Raw genomic sequence first — 20,473 nt, 5'->3', positions numbered from 1 at the left:
CCTCTGAAGCCTTGGCGACATTTGCAGGTGAAGCCGTTGAGCTGGTCGATACACGTGCCAGCATTCTGGCAGGGACTCGGCAAACAATCATTCCTGTCCAGGTCGCAGTTCTTCCCGACCCATCCTGGCTCACAGTCACAGCGATAACTAGAAATACAGGAGTTCAGTCAATAATAGAAAAAGATGCCACATGCTACTTGTAAAAGGTGTGACGTGTAGAATTAGCAACAAGCTTGCAAGATGTTGATGCCAAGTTTCTCCTTGATATCACATAAGATGCCACTTAAAACTGAGACAAAGTCTGAACGAATCATACCCGTTGATGTCATCCCTACATGACCCATGGACACATGGGCTGCTACCACACTCGTCCACTTGGGAGTAACAGTAAGGGGGCTTAAAGCCCTCCGGACACTGGCAGTGAAATCCATTCTCTTCATCCACACACGTCCCCCCATTTCTACAGGGGCTGGATGCACATTCATCGATCTCCACATTACACTTGGGACCTGGCGAGAGAGACGTCGGACACGATCAGAAGTGTGTTTCTCAACATTTCCAATAGGGACGGATTTTTCTATTTCAAATTTGTGCCATCATTGTCAAAGAGCCTCACCAGTGAAGCCAGGTTTGCAAACACAGTCGTAGCGGTTTATGCCATCTTTGCAGATGCCGTAGTCACATGGGTTGCTGGCACAATCATCAAAATTGATTTCACAATTTGTGCCTGTGTTGACAAAGAGTAACTTAAAATTAGAACATTGATGTGTGAGCATACAACATGATTTAGCCCACATTTGCCGTAAATTTGTCGGAAATTAATTATTTTGTATAAAACAAACAATTGAAAGGTTTTAATTAACGAGGTCAGACAATGTCAATTTGGAGCTGTTCTTCTCACCTGAGGTTCCATGTTGGCACTGGCAGATGTACTTGTTGACCAGGTCGACACACTTGCCCCCGTTCTGACACGGGTTGCTGTGGCACTCATTGAGCTGGTTCTCGCAGCGGTAGCCTGTGTAGCCGGCGTCACAGTTACAGGTGTAGCTGGCAATGCCGTCTATGCAAGTACCGTGGTGGCATGGGTCGGGCTGACAGTTGTTGATATTGCTCTCGCAGAGTGTCCCTTCGTAACCTAAAGATGCAATAAAGGATAAAGTGTTGATTTATGTAAAGACATTTATCTGGTCATTTTATGCAGCGATGCTTTTTTCCCCAATTCTAAAGCTTTAATGTTTCCTTGAACAGACATTTTCATCCAATGTTCCTACTTTTCTCAATCGGTTAGTTATTTCGTTGTACTTCCTCTGTCTGTTTCCCACTTTTTCTTTTTAAAAAGGTCCGACAGTTTCAGGTTGTGATTACTGTGGTTTCCATGTCGACAATGTCTGTGTGTTGGTTTGTGTGGTATGTGTGTAGCACAGTGCTGAGTTGGGCAAAGCAGTAAAAAAAGGGCTCTACACAGGCCTCCCAGTCCTGCTTTTGTTCTCAGTGGCGGAGGGAACAATGGACTGCGCCACGTCAAACAGGGCCACTTCACTCAACAGAAGGGGCCCACAAACAGAGGGAGTACCAAGCAGCTGGCCACTGAAACAATGAAGCAGGCTCCTCAGTAGGCTTCGGTCCAAACAAACGTGTTAAAAATATAAGTGTGCATACACACAGTCAGCTCATACATGTAGTCTTTGTGACACATTTTTTACGCCGCTTACTGTTTTTGGGCTTATTTTTAAACTTGGACATGACTGAATGTGAAGGAATGGGAGATAAGATGCAGCATGAGGTGGTGTGTGGGGGTTTAATAGATGAACAGATGTCGGGGTGATGACCAAGGCTCCTTTCTTGGCAACTGCTGGTCCTCAGTGACCCCGTGATCCTGAGAGCCGACGAGGGAAAGAGGGGGATTAGGGGCCTCAAGTCAGTCTGCTTGGCCAGCAGACATCTAGGGAAATAGCTGACCCCCCAAAACATTGAACACGTAACAAAGACAAAACACAGCCCAACAAGTGGTTAAGCCTCATCTGCTCCTCTGCTCTTCTGCCTGGGAAGACGTCGTGAGCGGTGTACATCCAAACAAGTATTCACTGACAACTATTTGGTACAGAAGCTCTTACCTTCAGCACAGCGGCACTCGAACGCGTTGGGCCGGTCGTAGCATTTGGCTCCATTCTGGCAGGGCGTGCTGGCGCACTCATCTATGTCGATCTGACACATGGTGCCAGTAAACCCTGGGACATGCAAACACAGAGGTGAAGGGTCAGAAAGAAGGTCCAGTGGAAGGGTCCGTGCTCAGGTCAGAGGGCAGTTCTGTCTCTTCTTAGAAGGGCGGAGGTCTTTAGCTGGGTTAGTGACGTCTGGCTCAGGTTGGGTTTGAGAGCGTCTCGACTGGTTAAGAACATGTCATCTGTGCACTTGGACCAGTGAAAAGATGACCACTACATAAAGCAGTGGAAAGCATGTAACCGTGATCACGTTTATGAGAAAAGACTAAGACTGAATATGAATGAATATTGCGACCAGGTAGTTTAAAATATCTGGGCAGCGAAATCAAATTTATGCAGCTTTATCTCACATCAGGTTATGTTACATTTCTGTGTGTTTGTACAATGTCTTATCTACACTGTCGGTTTTAGACTCTGGTAAATGAAATTGAATAAAATGTGTGGAGAAACAGCTCCTTTTATACCTCAGTAACAAAAACACGAATATGAACAATAAATAAATGGCAGTAATAATATTTTAAATCTATTGGCTTGAAAAGCTTGAGAAACTGAGTAGGCTTGAAATCCGTGGGCAAAGTGCCCAGACAGGGGTGAATTGGTGCATTGGTAGCACACTGCTCAGTTGATTAACAGTGTCACGACGGTCTGTGTGTTGGGGCCGGGGCTGCTAAAGGGTGGGGGGAGAGAGGGTAAGGGGGGGTTAGAGGAGACGGTGGGATTGTTTTCTCTTTTAGGGAACCCCCCCATCCCCTTCCTGCATCAGCTCCACCGGCTCAATAGCGAGATGGGGGGTGGAGAGGGGACGTCTGTCCCAGATGTAAATTGAGGACCTGGAAAAGAATCTCATTAGCAGGACTGCTGTTCCCCACCACCACCAGGGCAGGATGAGGGAGACTGCTGTCCCTTCCACATTCCACAGAGGAGGGGAGCGGGGGTCACAATAGTGTCTTTGTTCACACAGGAGGAGAGGATAGGCTGCCTTGTGGGCTCTGAACACCAGCAGGCAGAAGCAGCACGGCTGACCCTCCCTCCTCTGTTTCTAGGGACATTTAAACTTTGGCTCTCTGGGTTGGAGTTGTTAAACACGGGGAACAGAAATCATGGCCTGGCAGAAAAGTCTTACCTGGCTGGCAGGTGCATGTGAAGCCATTGACCATGTCCCGACAGATGCCGTCATTCACACATGGGTTGCTCTCACAGTCATCTACGTCCACTTCACAGTAAGTCCCCATGTAACCTGGAAGAGAGAAGTTCAAACTTAATGACATACGTTCTTGCAGTTGAAGCAGATTCACTATGTTCTGTTTTAATGTACGGTTGTCAGTAGTAGTGTGTACTCTTTGCGATGAGGAAAGGATCTATGGGAAACTTTTCTCTCATAGGAGGCCTCAGAGATTTGGAGACTTGTCTCTGCTGAACCATGGGATGAATAAAAGATTCCTCGAGCATCCCCAGTGTTCCCACTCTACTGATCTGAAATCACCACAGCCAACTGTCTATTTTCTCTCCCTGGGTCAGTGTCGCATTCAACAGATGCATGTTATACATTCTGCGTTCGCAAACTATGGAGGGTTCTTTCATTGAGGTGAAACAGAGTGTGGATCAGAGGGCTGGGGGAGAGGCTAGCGTGGAATCAGAAATAATCAGCAGCTCCACATGAGCTTTGCCAGGCTGGCTGATGATGAGGAGGGTTTGAGGAAGGGCCTGTCTCTGGAAAAGAAGGGGGAGGGGAGAGGCTCTGGGAAAAGGCCTCTTTCCCTCTCTGTGTATGAGGGGTGCAAAGTGGAGCACAGAGGGGCCCTATTGTTCCGCTCCATTCCCACCACTCTACCACTCATTAGTATTCACAGCACACTCCTCCCCCTAACTGCTCGCCCTCTCTCACATACAGTCCTATAGACCCGACTCCCAGCTCTAATTTGTATAGTTCCCAAAACCCCAGGATGCATGTAGGACTGTGCGTGAGAGTTTCACTGTGTTTTTGTCACTGAGTGTCCAAACCATCACTTAGTCCAAACTAATACCCTGTCTGGCTGTATAGTGCGCTGAGGGTAGAGCAGTGCCTCCACACCCCCAACATCAATGGAAATGCATTACATAACAGTCTACACTGGCAGTCCGTCTGGCAGAGTTATAGATGATGTTTCAGTACATTTAAATAATAAATTGTTCGACTGTGCTGTTGGTTCGAGGCTATCTTAAGTGGAGGATCTGTCTGAATTGAGGTGTTCTGTATTGTTTTATTGGCAGCGTTGAAATACAAGATAACAGGCCTGCATACCTGGCATGCAGATGCAGGTGAACTCTCCAATGCGGTCCAGGCAAGTGGCATCGTTCTGGCAGGGCATAGACAGGCATTCGTTGATGTCGATCTCACATCGCGGGCCGGCATAGCCCCGGCCGCACTGACACAGGAAGGAGCCCTCCGTGTTGACACATTTACCAAAATGCTCACATGGGTTGGCACCTGCGGGCAGAAGGCTGAGGTTCAGTATACGAAACACACGAAGAGGAAAAGACCGAGCGGGGGAGGCCGTGACCACGGTCCTGAGTAATGATGAAACAAATTGCAGACATACCGATCGAACACTCATCCATGTCCTGGTTGCAGGCACCTCCTACAAAGCCGGCGGGACATGTGCAAATGGCGCGGCCGTTGAGGGGGTTGGTGTCGCACACTGCCCCCTCGTTGCAAGGGTTACTCACGCACGCATCATCAAGGTGGCACAGCAAACCTGCGGGGACGGCACAGAAACACACACACAAAACACATGAAATAAACTATTTAGCAGCGAAGGACTGAGAGACACACGGGGGGGGGGCATTTGAAGAACCCACTTACCCGTCTTTCCCACTGGGCACTCGCAGAAGAAAGATGCTACGCGGTCATGGCAGGTGGCACCGTTGAAGCAGACGGCTATGGCACAGTCGTCGATGTTCTCACTGCAGTCATCTCCAGTCCAACCGTTGACGCAGACACAGGTATGACCACCGATGGTGTTGAAGCAAGTGCCCCCATTATGACAGGCATTTGGCTGCATGAGACACTCGTTGACATCCTCAGCACAGTATTGCCCTGGTGAAATTAGATGACATATTAGCATGTTCCAATTCACCATGAGATATACATTTAACATTGAGTTTGAATATTGTGGTAATAGATCTGTACCTGTCCATTCTGGTGGGCACTGGCAATTGTAGGTGTTGACTCCATCCACACATATTCCTCCATTCATACACTTGTGGCCTGGACAGTCATCCACGTTATTCTCACAGTTGTGGCCCTCAAATCCTGAGAAAGATGGGGAGAAAAAAAAGAGTTATGATACACAGACACAGTAATATACACCAGGGGAAAGTTTACTAAACATTCAGCGGTTCCTGTACCAGATGCAAAGCATCCCCACTTCTGACGTTGAGTTATATTTCCCACACGAGAGAGGCTATGGGGTAGTGTGGGCAGTAAAAAGGTTCAGAGGGTGTCTGAGTGTTTACATCTTCTCATGATGGTTCCCATACGATGCCAGCAGCAGCCGCGACTCCTGCCTGCTGCAGAGGTCCGCGCTCCCCGCAGTGTTTGCTTGTTTTATAATCTCTCACAGTTTCAATGACTTCCTCTCTGGCAAGAGCCATTTCCTGTCCGCTCCCCAGTGGGAAACCAGAAGGCCCATAAAGTAAATTCCTTCTGCTGTGAAAAGAGCAGAGTGGAGTAAAGTGTCGGCAGGCCGCCTCTTTAACTCTCCCACCATCCCATCTTCCGACATAAGCTATTAATAGCAGACAGGAAGCTGACCTGGGAGAGAGGAGTTAATCCCAGAAACAGCACTAACAGCTACGTCATCATCATGGGAAAATCTGTGTGCCTGTAGCACTCTGCTGAGGGCCTGGGAAAAAATATGCGCACCGCACACTAACTCTGATTTTGTGTGTGTGTGTGTGTGTGTGTGTGTGTGTGTGTGTGTGTGTGTGTGTGTGTGTGTGTGTGTGTGTGTGTGTGTGTGTGTGTGGTCTATTACACTGATGAAAAGCTATTTTACCTGGTAGGCAAGCACATTCGTAGGAATGGTCGCTGGTCTGACGACAGGTGCCCCCATTAAGGCACTGAGATGGGGCACAGGGAAGGGTGGACACCTCACATGTGCGCCCGCTGTATCCAGGCTGGCACTGACAGCGGAAGGACCCATGGCTGTTAATGCAGAGGCCAGCGTTGAGGCACGCGCCAGGCTTGCGGCACTCGTCAATGTCATTACGGCAATTCTTTCCCTGGAAGCCAGGTGGGCAGGAGCAGTTGTAGTGGTTATTCCAATTGGCACAACGGGCCCCGTTGGCACAGGGACTTGTGGCACAGGCATCAATGAGGGAGCAGTCTTGGCCTGGGGATTAAATAGTGAATTGTACTAGGTTAAAATAGGAACTTTCAATCTCCCTTCTCAGATCTGATCTCTGAAGACAAACTCTGATAGATGTACCTCTGAACCCTCTCTGGCACACACAGGTGAATTGTGGGATACCATTGACCACCTGGCTCTTGCAGGCTGCTCCGTTCAGACATGGCGATCGATGACAGGGGTCCGTGTGATGACAGAGAGGACCAATGAATCCCAGGCGACATCTGGACAAACAAACACATACACAAACACATTTGAATGTCTTTGGCCTTGAGCTCAAAACAAAATCACAAGAGGACAAATTAAGGTATTCAAGACCGAGCTGTGACACTTATACTCCAGTGTAGCCCAAATCCCTTAAAAAGTTCTGCCTTGATACATTGGCAAGGCCTGCTGCCTGACTCATACATTGGCTTGAGTAATGCTTCTGCACCCTGGAACAAATTTGTAATAACGTAGCCTACCCCATAAGTACTTACCATGCACTACCACACACACACACACACACACTTAAACAACTTCAAAATGAAGATGGCGGTAGGCCATCTCTCTTTGTCTTATGGGCTTCACTTGGCACATTCTCTGTTATGTACAGCTGAAAAGGCTCAGTATCTCTATGTTAGCTAACAATAATCTTACACTGTTACAGTTTGTCCGTACCTCAGCTATTGCTCTGTTCTCATATATGAAAAAGAACACACCTAGAAAAACACTCTGGAAACACATCAATTGCCAAGAACTACTGACATGAGAAAAACGAGGACTACACACAGCACACATGAACCGAATGAGAGGAGCAGCTGTGGTCGATGAATGAAACAACATTTCCAGTAAATCCATCTCTTGTGCAACTTACAGAACAGACAGGCTTAATAATGTGCCTGAATGCATCATATGTAGAAACACATGAGGAAATGAAGCTTCTCCTGATCCTCTGCTAACGTGTTGCTTTCACTATGTTGGCTGTGTGTTAGCCTGACCTAAACCTGCTCCCATCAGAACTTGAGATAAACATATAAACATGGCTTCCTATAGCTCTCTGCAGAGGTCCTATGGGTGTTTAGACATGGTTTGGACTTACTCAGGAGTACAGTATGATTTGGTAACTTTATACCAGTGGAGCCCCTGGCTGCGGACAAGCCCCCTCTTCAAACAAGCTGTTTGATGCTGATGACAGGGCACTGACGGCTGGGTTTTGGCCCACCCTTGGGCTCGGTCTTCTCTTTCATTGGAGAAGAACCCCTGGGCAGGATCAACAATGGGGTTTCATCTATTCTCTTTTACAGGAGAATCGCCACTACATTAACGTTAATTTATCATTTACAAAACCTATTTTGTGACTTTTCCCTGGCTAAGAGTCTGAAGTTGCTCCAGGTATAAGCTAAGATGGATGAATTGAGCCGGATTTATATTTTCCGGGAAATTACGTTTTTTTCTTCCTAGCCCTTATGCTCAGTTTTAGAAACAAAATGGATACTTTTTTTTTACCAGCTTTAAAAAGACAAAAGAGAAAATTGGAGGAGCCACAGGGCTAAGCAAGAGAAAGCCGGGCCCACGGGCGTTTCCACAAGAATGTGCATAACACAGAAACCATGCAGAACAAGTGAAATGTCTCCAAAGTAATCGTTTGTCTCTCAATTAAAATAACTATCAGAGCAACTATAAATGCTAATCAGCACCAAGGCACTGACCCTGGAGCACCAATGTTGAGCAAGTTTGTCAGATAGATATTACAGCTTCTCTTCCATCTCCTAAAGCCCCCCCTGAACGCCAGCTTGCACCCCCCCTCACCCCAACCCCCCACAACTCCCTTCTCTCAATGTGCTGAGAGGTCAAATGTCAGAGGTCCCCCGTCTAATTGTGATGATAATGTCACTCAGGCTGCAGGGAGTGGGCTGGGGCTTCTCTGCAGGAGAGAATGCCTTTAGAAGGTGGAATTGGTGGAGAGGGCGATGAAGAGGAGGAGACAGTGGTCTGGTCCAGCAAGAATGTCATGTCATATTTCCTGTAATCCCTCGTCCCTTGCTATAAAAACACTGGACTCACAACGATTGCACGATCCCCATTGCCCTGGCAACCTCACAGACGAACAAGCAAGCCTGACACCCGATTCAACACCCGACTCAACACCCTCCCCCCCACACTTTTAGTCCCCATGGCTATTTGTCATGGCTTGGCTGGGTTTATTTAGAGGCAAATTAACTATGTCTGGAATCTCGAGTGTCACTAAAAAAATGAAACAGAAATGTGGCACAAAGAAGGCTTTGAAAGGGCCGAGGAAGAAATTTGCTTATAGAGCTGAAAAGTACAACGCAGACGTATTCGTCTGGAGCCGCTGTGTACTGCAGGCATTTGACTGCTCATGGAAGCCTAAGAGCTTCAGTCTCAACAGGCAGTTGTTCTAGAAAGACCAGCGTGACTCTTTTTGGACTGAGAACAACGTAAAACTCATTCCAGGAAGTATTGTGTGTTCAGCTAGGATAATGAAGTGCATTTGTGTTCATTTGTGTGTATTAGTGTAGATATGCCTGTGTGTGGGAGTGTGTGTAAGACTGACGAGAGTAGTTGTAGTTGATAAATAAGTTGTCCTCCCTTACAAATGCACACTAAACTTAGCAGCCAAAACACACAGTCTTTTGTCTCGCGCTGAGTCATAGCCAACATGCTACTCCCATAACACACAAATCAGTATGCTATCAGTGTGAAGACTGTGAGAGACATGCAACTTTGTCCTGGTGCACCTGAGAGTCTCCTTATCAGGCTCTTTACAACCTTGCGGATTCCATTACCTCTGGGAACAGCAAGGCAGGAACTGTGCCTTCGCTCAGGCACGGCCTTAAGTGTGGCGGATGTGGACGGCAGGTGCAGGCTGTTGTTGCGCAATGGGCCCGACTCATATTTAGTGTCGACTTCTGACCTTTGAGGAAGCGAGTGGAGCAGATGAGGAGGAGGTCTTTGAGTACACTGGAGGCATGGCCAGAATGGGTAATCTCCCCGTGTCAACACATATGAGGACTTTTGCCAGCTGCAGACCCGGGACCATGCATCTGTCCACATCTTTCAGTGCACCTCTGGGTGTCTGGCATCTACATCTCCAGGCAGACGTCAAGCCAAAACAACTGTGTTGTTTTATTCATGGGAAATTCCCAGTAACCATTACCAACACATACACACACACACAGACACATTGGCTATTTCACAACACTCAAGAGATGTAGTCATTGTTCACAAAACACGTGCATTAAAAGTTCCTCTTAACACACTTTAAAAGACTGACACAAAGGCACCACTGCAACAATGCAAACACATGCAACAATCACTACACACCCAAACACAAAGAAAAGAAACTTACAACCAGCCTCAGCCTCTGAGGAAGGGTAGTATCGTGAACCCATAAAAGAGAAGAGTAATAAAAGAAAGAAGACAATGGCAATTGTTAAACATTTAATGAAGACAAGTTTGAATTGCAAATTACCTTCTAAAATATTTCTTTGATATGAAATAAGAAGTTGCAGTGGAGCACTGTGATTTCTCAGTTCTTCTACGTCAAGTATGAAGATCATCTGACTAAAACAGTTTGATTTATGCAAGTGAGTTCTGTCACCTTTATGTGTGTAACACAATGCCAGTTTTCCTGCCTTCTGGGTCACTGAAGCAGGGTAACCTGAGCTCATCCTCTCCTATACAATAGCAGCTACTCTGCCAGAGGTCAGAAGGTGACTCACCTGTGAACAAAGAGGCTGTAATCTCTGACACGGTTCATACACACAGTCATGCTCCACAAAGCAACAAGTATAAAGGAGTCTTCCTATCTCACAGAGCATTTCCTAAAACTAATAAAGAGAAAGAGCAGCAACAACATATCCACTATCATTTGACTCTGGACAAGATTTCCACATTTATATTTCATTAGAAGAACTACATTTTAAGAAGAGGCTGCTACAACAAAATATCAGGATCTTTGGGAAACTGTCTCTTTCCTTCTCTCAACACAGACGTTGTTCCCTCACCTCGTCCTTTCTACAAGCAAGCAGGAACCAGATCTACTCCTTAATGAAAGTCCATACTGACGCCACACTGCCAACAGGATCCCATCCACATCCCCCCCTCCTTCCAACAGCCTCCACTGCTCCGCTCTCCCCAGCTTGGCTCTCCCTTTCTCAGCAAAGAGCCAGATTGGGGGTTGGGGAGTGTTTTGTGGCCCAAATAAAAGAGCTAAAGTAGTCAGAACTCCTTTGTATGAAAGTGCTGGGGGGGAGCAGTGACCCAAACAGCTAGTCTTTCAGGCCTGGGCTTACATGGACCAACAGGCCTGCGCTGTAGCCTGGCAACAGTAACCCATGGTGAGAGAGACCAGAGTGAGAAAAAGGGGGTGATGGGAGACCGGGTTTTGTAAGGACAGTCGGGGCACTTCAGAGGACTGATCCCCTTCATATGCAGGTAGCACTGAACACCGTGCGGCACCAATTCAGTCTGGTAATTAAGTATGATCATGTCGAAAAGGATGCGTGTTACACAGTTTAAAGTTTGTTCCAACAATTGTGCTTGGACACACAATGGAGGTATTGAAATCTCCAGAAGGAGGTTTCCAGAGCACCCCCCCTGAGCATGAATATTAAACATGTGAATATATGGACATTTAACTTTCTTTTGAGAAAAAGCAGTAATGAATCTGACTAGAAAACTAGGACGGCTGCCAGAGTGTTCTTCTCACCTCCGATAGTCCTGTAGAGCTCAGATTCACATGTATAACAACATAAATCCAGAATGCAATTTCCTGGCATGGAGACTGCAAAATCTTCTGCACCAAGTGAATAAAATGTTTTTACCCTTGTTTCTAAGTGCTCTTTAATACCGCTATGAAAAAGGACCCAGTGAGAGATGGTAGTTTTTTTCTTCTTCTTCACTTTTTGTCTGTATACTATCCGAACAAAGTGTCAGCAGATTTTGGAGTGCTCCTTGACATTTTTCAAATAGCAAGTCGTTTGCCCATAACCACATTGTATGAATCCCAGGGTTGAGGTCTTTCAAAGCATTCTCCACTGAACTCAACCATAAAAACCCCACCCAACCACCTAAACTGAACCAGATTCCATTAAACTTGGAAACTGAAGTTTAAAAAGGACCCCGTCCCCAACCTCATATGAAAGATCAACTTCAATACCATGTCCAATGCGTCTTATATTAGCCTTAACAGAAAAAACATGACATGACAGAAATGATCTCAGACCTTCTAATGGCTTGCATTGCTTTAATCATGCAGCAAACATTTGCTGCATGATTAAAGTGGATTGAACAGAATTAAAACTGATCAACCACACTCCAGTTTAACAATGTTGACTGAGACCGCTGCACAGATTCACCAGCACATGCTTATAATCTTTGAAGAATGAGATTGTTTATGTTGCACTGGCAAAGGCTCTTAATGATAAGCAAAGGAGAACAGACAGAGAGTGTCTATTATCTTAACTGCTGTCACTCAAAGAAGTACTATTTAAAGAACACTGTGGGTCAGTCATACACAGTACAACGTTTATACAAACTAAGATAAAATAACAGCAATGGAGGAAGTATGTCTTGTATCCATGTGGCATGGTATTTAAGTCCCAAAACCATAAATCTGGAGAAGGTAAACATTGAAATCAAGATGTCTGTGGAAAATGTGCTTAGTGGAAAAGTGAATGCCTTTTCCTGAATCATTTAATGATGGACCCATCCCTTCCTCTTCTGAAGGGGAGGGAGAGACTGGGGAAATTTCTTTGGCGGGCCTCCGTTATTCCAATCACGCCTGCCTGAATGTCTTTTCAGAAGTCATCTTCTCACGGATAAGAACAAACAACCAAGGGATGAGACTTCAGAGGCAGGCTTATCCCTACAAAAGCATGTGGTTCAGACATACATCGACTCCAAAAAGAAGAATAATACACAAAATCCAACTGGATGTTCCTGTGCCAACTCACAATAATGTAAAATACGAAATTAGTTAGCACCCTGGCTTTGTTTTCTGCATATGTGGATGTCTTTTCCACATACTCAGATATAAGATCCAAGGAGCAAACGATAAAACAAGTTCTGCATATGTGGGCAGGATACAATAAAATGACTCAAAAGATGACAAGGTTGAGGAGCATGGAGACCTTGCTGGACTGAGTAAGCTGCTTAAGCTTCTCTGATAAGACAGGATGTGCGTAGCAGGGAGGTCAGAAGGCACAACTTCCTGTGATGGGGCCTGGGAACCACCGTTCAGTCTCAAGTCATGACCCAGAGAGAAGAAAGGACAACAAACCCAAATCTTCCTCCCTATGATGGCGTAACCCTTGGGTCAGACCGTACTCATGTCCTCATAGATATGACAACTGCCCCCCTTAACTAATTTCAAACTACTGGGTTTGTAATGTGTTAGCTTTCCTAATAATGACATGACAATGGCTCCATCTGCCCATCAGGACAGCATGAGTGATATTGGCTATATGTTGCCTCACAAAATTGCAAAGTAATTGAAAATCAAACAAGTCATTCCAAACATCCCATTTCCAAATGAGACTAGGCTGACAGTATTGTTAAAGGCATTCCTGAAGGGGCTACCAGGGTGAATGGATGGGAGGTACGGACAATAACCTGAAAGCACCAGAGGGACAGGAGGAATCTTAGTAAGCATTCCTTTCTAATCCACCATAAAGATGCCAAAGAAAACACTAGCCCCGAGGTGCTCTGAACTAAGCCAACAATATAAGCTGTCTCTTTGCTACGGTCCGTCAGTAAATATGGGCCTTGGCATGTGTGAATTGCATACCTCAAAAATTGGAAATTAACTTATTATTTGCCTCATTTTACATTTGGAAAGGTGGTACTCTTCCCCTTGCAAAACTGTAATTTGTCCTTATTTAAAAAAATCTAAAAGAATATGCATCTTCTCTCTTTAAACAAATGAACAGTTATTGGTATTTTTAATAAAAAAATAAAGTAGCCACATGGAAACTTTTTACGAGAGAAAAAGCAGTCCACGCTCACTGGACAGTCTGCTCCCTATCAAAGTCAAAGATGTCTCTTCATCATGTTCTAAGAGGCTGGGAGTTGTCGGGTCATAACAAAACACTCACAATTTATATGCTAACTCTGCTACTGAGGCCAAGGGCAAAACATTAATAACATAAAGGGGACCACTGTATCCATCCACGGGCCTCACGCAGCGAAGAAGCCACACATTTATTTCCATTCAGCTCAGAGGAAAGAGTTGGACGTAATCTGCGATCTGCCACTGTGTTGAGACACAGAGGCAGAGGATGAGCCGCCAGAGCTGGGACGACACGCAGAGAGAGAGAGAGAGAGAGAGAGAGCAAAAGGGAGAGAGAGAGGACCTGGTTGCCGTTGCGCTGTGAGAGAGGCAACATGTGCTAGAGGGACTGTGAGCTACCGGCTTCATTCCTCCACGAGCTTGTCTCTCACAGTATGGGGGCGGCTGACTGCTCAATGGCAGCACCTGGCCCTATGCTTCCCCTTTGTCAAGATCTGACTTCACTGGATTACCATCACAACATCCACCAGCTGTCCTCTACGCGGCCCACCACCCTCCCCACACACCCTCCTTCTACCCACTCCCTGCCCCCCAGTCCGATCCCTCCAGCTGGATCCTCTCTGAATGACACCCTCTCAATCTGCCTAATTATCTCTCCTCCGGCCACACCGACGTGGCCCTCGCGAAGGCAGCACATTCTGCTCAAAGGGTGGAGCTGAGGGGCCTAAAGCTCTTCAACTGGACTTCCTGATTGCTCACCTAGAAGGCTGCACTCTCTGTGACACTATCATCCCTTCACTGTCAAGTTCAGCACTCTGGGCCACAGTAAGATCATAGAAAGGAGACTTATTGGGTACTACTTAAAAATAATTGTTAGGAGAGCAGTGGGTCAGAAAAGAGATGGATGGATGTAAGCCATGTTGAGTAGTGCTATTTAGAACCTGGCAAAGGCTGGATTGCAGAGCTGACGTTATGCAGCATCTTTATCTTTGGAACAGACATCCAACAAAATCTCACGACATGGTGATCTTATCTGCACCCTTCAAACAAAGCCAGCCAGTTGAAGAAGGAGGTGTATGCTTTGGGTGCCAATATTAATTAAAACTATGCAACAGTTTAGGAACAAAAACACTCAAATTAGTTTACGTTTTGGGGTTAAGGTGCACTATGCGACTTTTACCTTCTGGTCTAGTAAAGGCCACACTCCCACTAGTGCACGTGTCAATAAAAACATGTCTGCAGACACAGAGGCACGTTTAAGTGCAGATTTCAGTGCAGAGTGCATGGTGATGAAATGCATCAACGTCAATGGTAATCATCTTCATTAAGCACATTTTACCCGCTTTAATTATAGTTAGTTATAATTAATTTGACTCATATGAGATTGGTCATAGGTGAATACTGGCATTCCCTGTTCACAGGTTTACATTTGAAGTTGGCACGAGCATGTGTAAATTAGTTTTGGTACCAGTAACAATTTTAAAGTTGTGATCACTTTAGGAATTGTGAATACAACCAGTCATGTGACATCTTGTCAAGAAAGGAATTTATGGCTGACAAGCAGTTTCAGTCATCTATAAAGGAAGTTACTACCAAGCTTGGAATGCTAAACCCATTCAGAGTAAAAGCCTTGACTGGTTTTTACTGGGTAACTGAAAGAGGTGGGAATCAGTGCGTTCACTTGAACAGTTTACTACTGTAATCTCCTATCAGCCTCTCTGGCCTGCAACCTCTACTAAGCCAACTGAGGAGTAGCCAGCATACTCAGAGGCACATAAATGACTAAGAGAATAGACAACCTACTTTTCATGTTTGAGCTATACTGTGTTCATGTTTGCCAACAAGAGAGAGGATACATTGGTATCTGGGACAGTAACAATGGTAGCTGCCATACACTCAGAGGAACTGTCACTTAAGAAGATACCCGCCATAAGAAAAATAAAATATAGCAAGTGTCTGGACAACAAGCGGGAAAAGATGAACATTCCCTACGTAGAACAGTGTGGTTCTGCATAACAGGGGCGCAAAGTTATTTCCTACTAGTTCTCTGAATTCCTTTCAAATGCCAAAACATGCAAGTCTTTTGGCCCGTATCTGCACTTTGTTTCTGTCTTTCTACTCTGTGTATCGGCTTCACTTTGCTGTGGCCTTTCTTCTCTCGCTCTCGATGCCCTGTTCCTGATGGTGCCAGGTTACAGGCAGGTATCTGGTAGAAGAAAGGATCTTTTCTGCTGTTTTCAATCTCCTGTTTCTGTGGGCTTCCCAGGGGAAGGGGTGGGGTGGCTCCACCAGTCACCTCTGTCTAGGACTGGTCTGACCACTCTCATGTGTCCACGCTCCGCTCCACTGCTCTGCCCTGCCATGGGACTCTCTCTACGCTGTGTGGTATGACATTTGATGTGCCCTTCCATTAGAAAATGTCCTTCCCCTTTGCACTTTAAGTGCTTCACATTGTTGGCACTGTACCAAGATAGTGATTACACATACCCAACTTTTACACCTCTAACGCAAGTGCACAGCACAAAAGAATTAAAGGAGCACAAAGGATGAGTGATGGTATCTTACATAAGAAAACATTTGGAGACTAATGTTGGAACTCAGTAGAACATTGACAGTATGTTACTTTTCACTTGTGGTAGGGAAGTGCTATTTTGGTGTGGTGTTGACACAAAATGATTTGCTCAGAAAAATAATGTTGGATGTCCTGAAAAAGAAAAGATATGGCCACACATAATTATACATTGACTTACTTAATGACACCCAACCATCTTGGCTCCAGCTAATGATTGAAAAAATGTGGGAGGTAGTTACTCGTTTCACATGCAGTGGAGTTACACATTGTCTAGTGTGCAATGGCGACTACTGGCAGAACAATCACTTTATGTAACTATGTTGTTACGTTCATGTCTTGAAAAAAAGTATATATATATATATATATATATATATATATATATATATATATATATATATATATATATATATATAAAGACTGCCTCATATTTTCATATTTGCTTGTGAAAAGTGCATTGCTGGTAATGGTACAACTTTGAACCCTGCAGTATTGTAAAGTTCATGCCAATAAAATAATAAATGTACGGATTTGGAGGGAAGCAGCTGGCAACCCAGGAGTTTTTGTTCTATCAATGAAAGTATCTCCTACATCTGAAACACTCAGGCAAGTTTGCTAAGCTAAAGGGTTCTTAAAAAGGACAGATGACCTCCGGGCAAGACACTGTAGGCCATTTAACTTGACTATTGTAGTCGGCTCTCACACAACCCCCCTAAACAATTTGAAAAACAAAAGCCTTTGCATTGTTGAAAGATGTGAGAGCATGAAAACACCCAAAGCAGGCAACAAACCGAGACAATTTAAACAAAAAAAACAACAAAAAAAAACGTTTTAAAGCCTTGAAATGTACTCAAATAACACACAATAAAAAAAATTCAGATTGAAAACTTGACTTATGTGCAGCATAATGCTGTGATGCATGTCTGACAAAAGCTCTTTAACAGGTGCAAAAGATGAGTGTAGCGGTCCAACATGAGGCGTGACACTGCTCATCTCTGTCATTGTGTCCCCATCTTGTACGTAAAAGTTGTAAATTAAGAGCCAACAGGATATAAAGACAGTATATTCACTCAAAGTATAAGACTAGATTGAATCTTTCCCCTGAGCCTTTGAAGAAGTAACTGATCAGTATCTGCCTGTCAATTTACACACAAGGAGACAAGTGGGTTGAATGCCTTTCAAAAGCTGAGTTTATGAAGTATTGATGCAGGAGATAAGACAGATCTGTTCATATGTTACACTTACATGCACCGAGATGGTGAATCTAAGCATGTCCCTCCATTTTCACAAGGTCTGTATTTATCCACGCATCGGGACCCTGTGGAAGTTAGAGACATTTGTTAGAGAACCAACCACACAACTGGCAAAGATCGATTTTTGTCATCCACTTTAACCTAAGGAAGGACAATGTAATCCTACAAGTAATTAATCCCAGCGATACCATCACTAATGTTCCCACGGGGTAGCATGTGATGTGTATAAACTCTATCTCATGGAGATTAAATGGATGAAACCTCCTTCGAGTTTAAGATTCACGTCTTCAGCAGGCATTTTGCCACTTGTGGCATCTTGCAGACACACGCCTGTTTGTTGTTTACTTTGACAAAAAGCAGATACACTTTTTTATGTTACCTTGATAGAAATGCATGCCGACATGATATTTGTTTATGCTTGGAAACAAATTTATCGAAGAGACGTTAATTTATCTCATCTGACAGTCATTGCTCAACCGCTTCGAGGGAGAGGAAAAAAAAAAAACCCAGTTGTTTAAAAGGTCTTTGTTTAGAAAGGGAGTGGGTAACGTCGGCGCATCAGCCCTTGATCTAGCTTAAACTACATTTGCACCCTGCCCCTTTGCATACAATAAATGCATTTTTGTAAAGTGGACTATCGCGTTCGGCATCATTTCACAAGCCCACGCTGCTCCCCAAACCTTTAAAGTGCTGCTGATGTTGGAGCGGCTTTGTGAAGTCGGTGGTAGCCCTCCATCAGATTTCTCACACACACCAAGCTAACAATTGTAGGGAAATTATTCTTTTGTAACATTTTTTTTTTAAAGCAGACAAAACGTGTCCCATACAAAGTGTGAGATTTATACACCAAACATAAGTGTATCTGCATGATATTTAGACAGACACGTCTTCGTTATACGTCTTTGGAGGATATTTCATTGTCCAGACATGTCCAGTCTACCGTCGGATGTGTGTGGAGCTGCGAAATTTAATTAATTCGACTTACCTCCACAAATATGAATGAACAATAAAAATGACAAAATAATCCATGGAATATTCCCTTCCATTTCGGTGAAGAACTTCCAACGTTTTAAGTTGGGCTTTTAGTAGAAATACATCCTTTATAAAGTTCACATCAAAATAAAGGCTCCAAAATTGAGAGGGACTTTTTCATAAAGCCAGCCGGAACGTGTAGCGTTAGGTCCCAATCCCGTATTATCCTCCGCAGCTCGGCCAAGGCTGCTGTGATTCTGGCTAACCTCCTGAAACTTTTGCTTCCCGATCTGTCCCAGCGTCTGATATTACTCCGCCTCCTCTCTCTCTCTCTCTCTCTCTCTCTCTCTCTCTCTCTCTCTCTCTCTCTCTCTCTCTCTCTCTCTCTCTCTCTCTCTCTCTGTCTCCCTCTCTCTCTCTCTCTCTCTCTCTCTCTCTCTCTCTCTCTCTCTCTCTCTCTCTCTCTCTCTCTCTCTCTCTCTCTCTCTCTCTCTTTGTCTCTCTCACAAGTCCATGTCTGTGTGCAGAGCTTCCACACATTTAGACTTTTACGCACTGAGACCACTACCCCCCCCTCACGCACGCACGTGCGCGCACGTACGCACACACACACACACACACACACACACACACACACACACACACACACACACACACACACACACGTGTATCTTACATTAATTAAAATCCCGAGCCACATAATATCTGTTTTGATAAAAACACAAGGACTGGAGGTTATATGTAAGTGCTCATTAATTTGTATGTTCGTTTTGGTAGGTATCTTAAATATCAAAGTGTATGCTGCTGCAATGTGACTTTCTGCTACAGCATTAACACAAAAGATAATTACTTATCATTAGTTTTGAGTATACGCGTAGAAAAAAAATACAGTCTTAAAAGTCTTTAAAAAAACAGTGTCTGTATTAAGCCAGTCGACTAGAATGTGTCCCCTCCTGCGCAGGCGTACTTGTGTTGTTGTTTGTGTGTTTACAGTTGATGCAGATAAGAGAGTGAATTGTGTTTACATGATAGCAGAGAGCGCAGACATTCCTGTTATCCCCACGGCCCCGTGTACCGAGTTGCAACCCTGCTGTCTCAGGCTGCACCTCCTCAGCCTATTGCAGTGGACTCATTTTCCACGGCCGGCGTATAGTGCCTCGGTTGTTCTGCGGCACAGAGCGGAGCCGGTCGCTTACAGAGACAATAGCCTTGATTTGAATCATAAAAGGACTCCGGCATTATGACACAGTTTCTCTCTGCAGGGGAGGGCAGCACACTAATATTCAAGCACACTGCCCCTTCACCACCGTCTCCCCCTCTCCATCACACTATTCCTGTTCCTGGCCTTGAATAAATTACAGGCCTGGGTTGGGCCATGAATGTAGCTGCTGGTTTGGAGTGAAGTTCGTTAGTGCATGTGACGTCATCTATAGGGGTCAGTGAAAAGAGCTTGTTAGGCCTCGCGGGCACCTGCTTCCTTTGGCACCCACCATGTGATGAAAAGTTGGGCAGTGCACAGTTTTCAATAGCTGGATTCTGCTTTTTGTGCACAGTTTCATGATTACTTAGTTCTGTATTCTTCACCAGCACTTATACGACTGCAACTGATTGCGACTCCTCTTTAAAGTCTCACCCAATCAGGCCATCTTAATGTTGGCTTGTACCCACGATTTATGACTGCGTCTCCAGATGAAAGAGAAAACTAGATAGCGACAAGGAGGAAGGTGTGCTATGGTTTATGTATATTGCAAGTAGGTGTAAGATACACCATGTTTTTGTGTTTTCATCTGGCTGTGAAATATCTCTTTCGCCGTCTGGAGATGTGCACTCGCAGCTCGTTCCGGCAGGTGTTGGCAGTATTTTGGCTTTTAGTTGGAGAAAGTCCCAGAGAGATATTTCTCAGTGTGCTCAGGGGCAGACACTTGTATTTACAGTATGTTGCTATCTCGACACTCAAAGTCTACAAATGCCCCATTCGCCGAAAAAAAAGGAAGACCTTGATCATTCATGAATAACAACGGCTGGCTTCTAGATGTCTGGCAGTGTTTTTACAA

At 45.0% G+C, this 20,473-nt stretch overlaps 1 protein-coding gene across 1 annotated transcript in view; it reads right to left on the bottom strand.

Moving 5' to 3' along the window:
* The window catches only part of notch3 (notch receptor 3), a 28,314-nt gene extending 9,620 nt beyond the window's left edge, over positions 1 to 18,694 (bottom strand). Inside the window, exons 1-14 of the mRNA XM_068578125.1 lie at positions 18,433 to 18,694; positions 17,440 to 17,512; positions 6,692 to 6,834; positions 6,260 to 6,595; positions 5,392 to 5,514; positions 5,065 to 5,298; positions 4,802 to 4,957; positions 4,504 to 4,689; positions 3,346 to 3,459; positions 2,115 to 2,228; positions 902 to 1,135; positions 617 to 727; positions 317 to 509; positions 2 to 147 (exon numbers count right to left, since the gene is read on the bottom strand). Of these exons, the coding sequence (XP_068434226.1) occupies positions 2 to 147; positions 317 to 509; positions 617 to 727; positions 902 to 1,135; positions 2,115 to 2,228; positions 3,346 to 3,459; positions 4,504 to 4,689; positions 4,802 to 4,957; positions 5,065 to 5,298; positions 5,392 to 5,514; positions 6,260 to 6,595; positions 6,692 to 6,834; positions 17,440 to 17,512; positions 18,433 to 18,493 (2,224 nt within the window). The 5' untranslated portion in view covers positions 18,494 to 18,694. The remainder of the gene's footprint in view (position 1; positions 148 to 316; positions 510 to 616; positions 728 to 901; positions 1,136 to 2,114; positions 2,229 to 3,345; positions 3,460 to 4,503; positions 4,690 to 4,801; positions 4,958 to 5,064; positions 5,299 to 5,391; positions 5,515 to 6,259; positions 6,596 to 6,691; positions 6,835 to 17,439; positions 17,513 to 18,432) is intronic.
* Positions 18,695 to 20,473: the final 1,779 nt, after the last annotated feature.

The sequence above is a fragment of the Clinocottus analis genome, unplaced genomic scaffold (assembly GCF_023055335.1).
Source record: "Clinocottus analis isolate CAN_PGR_092001 unplaced genomic scaffold, fCliAna1.0.p SCAF_16, whole genome shotgun sequence".
Lineage (NCBI taxonomy): Eukaryota > Metazoa > Chordata > Actinopteri > Perciformes > Cottidae > Clinocottus > Clinocottus analis.
The sequence above is the reverse complement of the archived record's forward strand: the minus strand, read 5'-3'. Positions and strand labels throughout refer to the sequence as shown.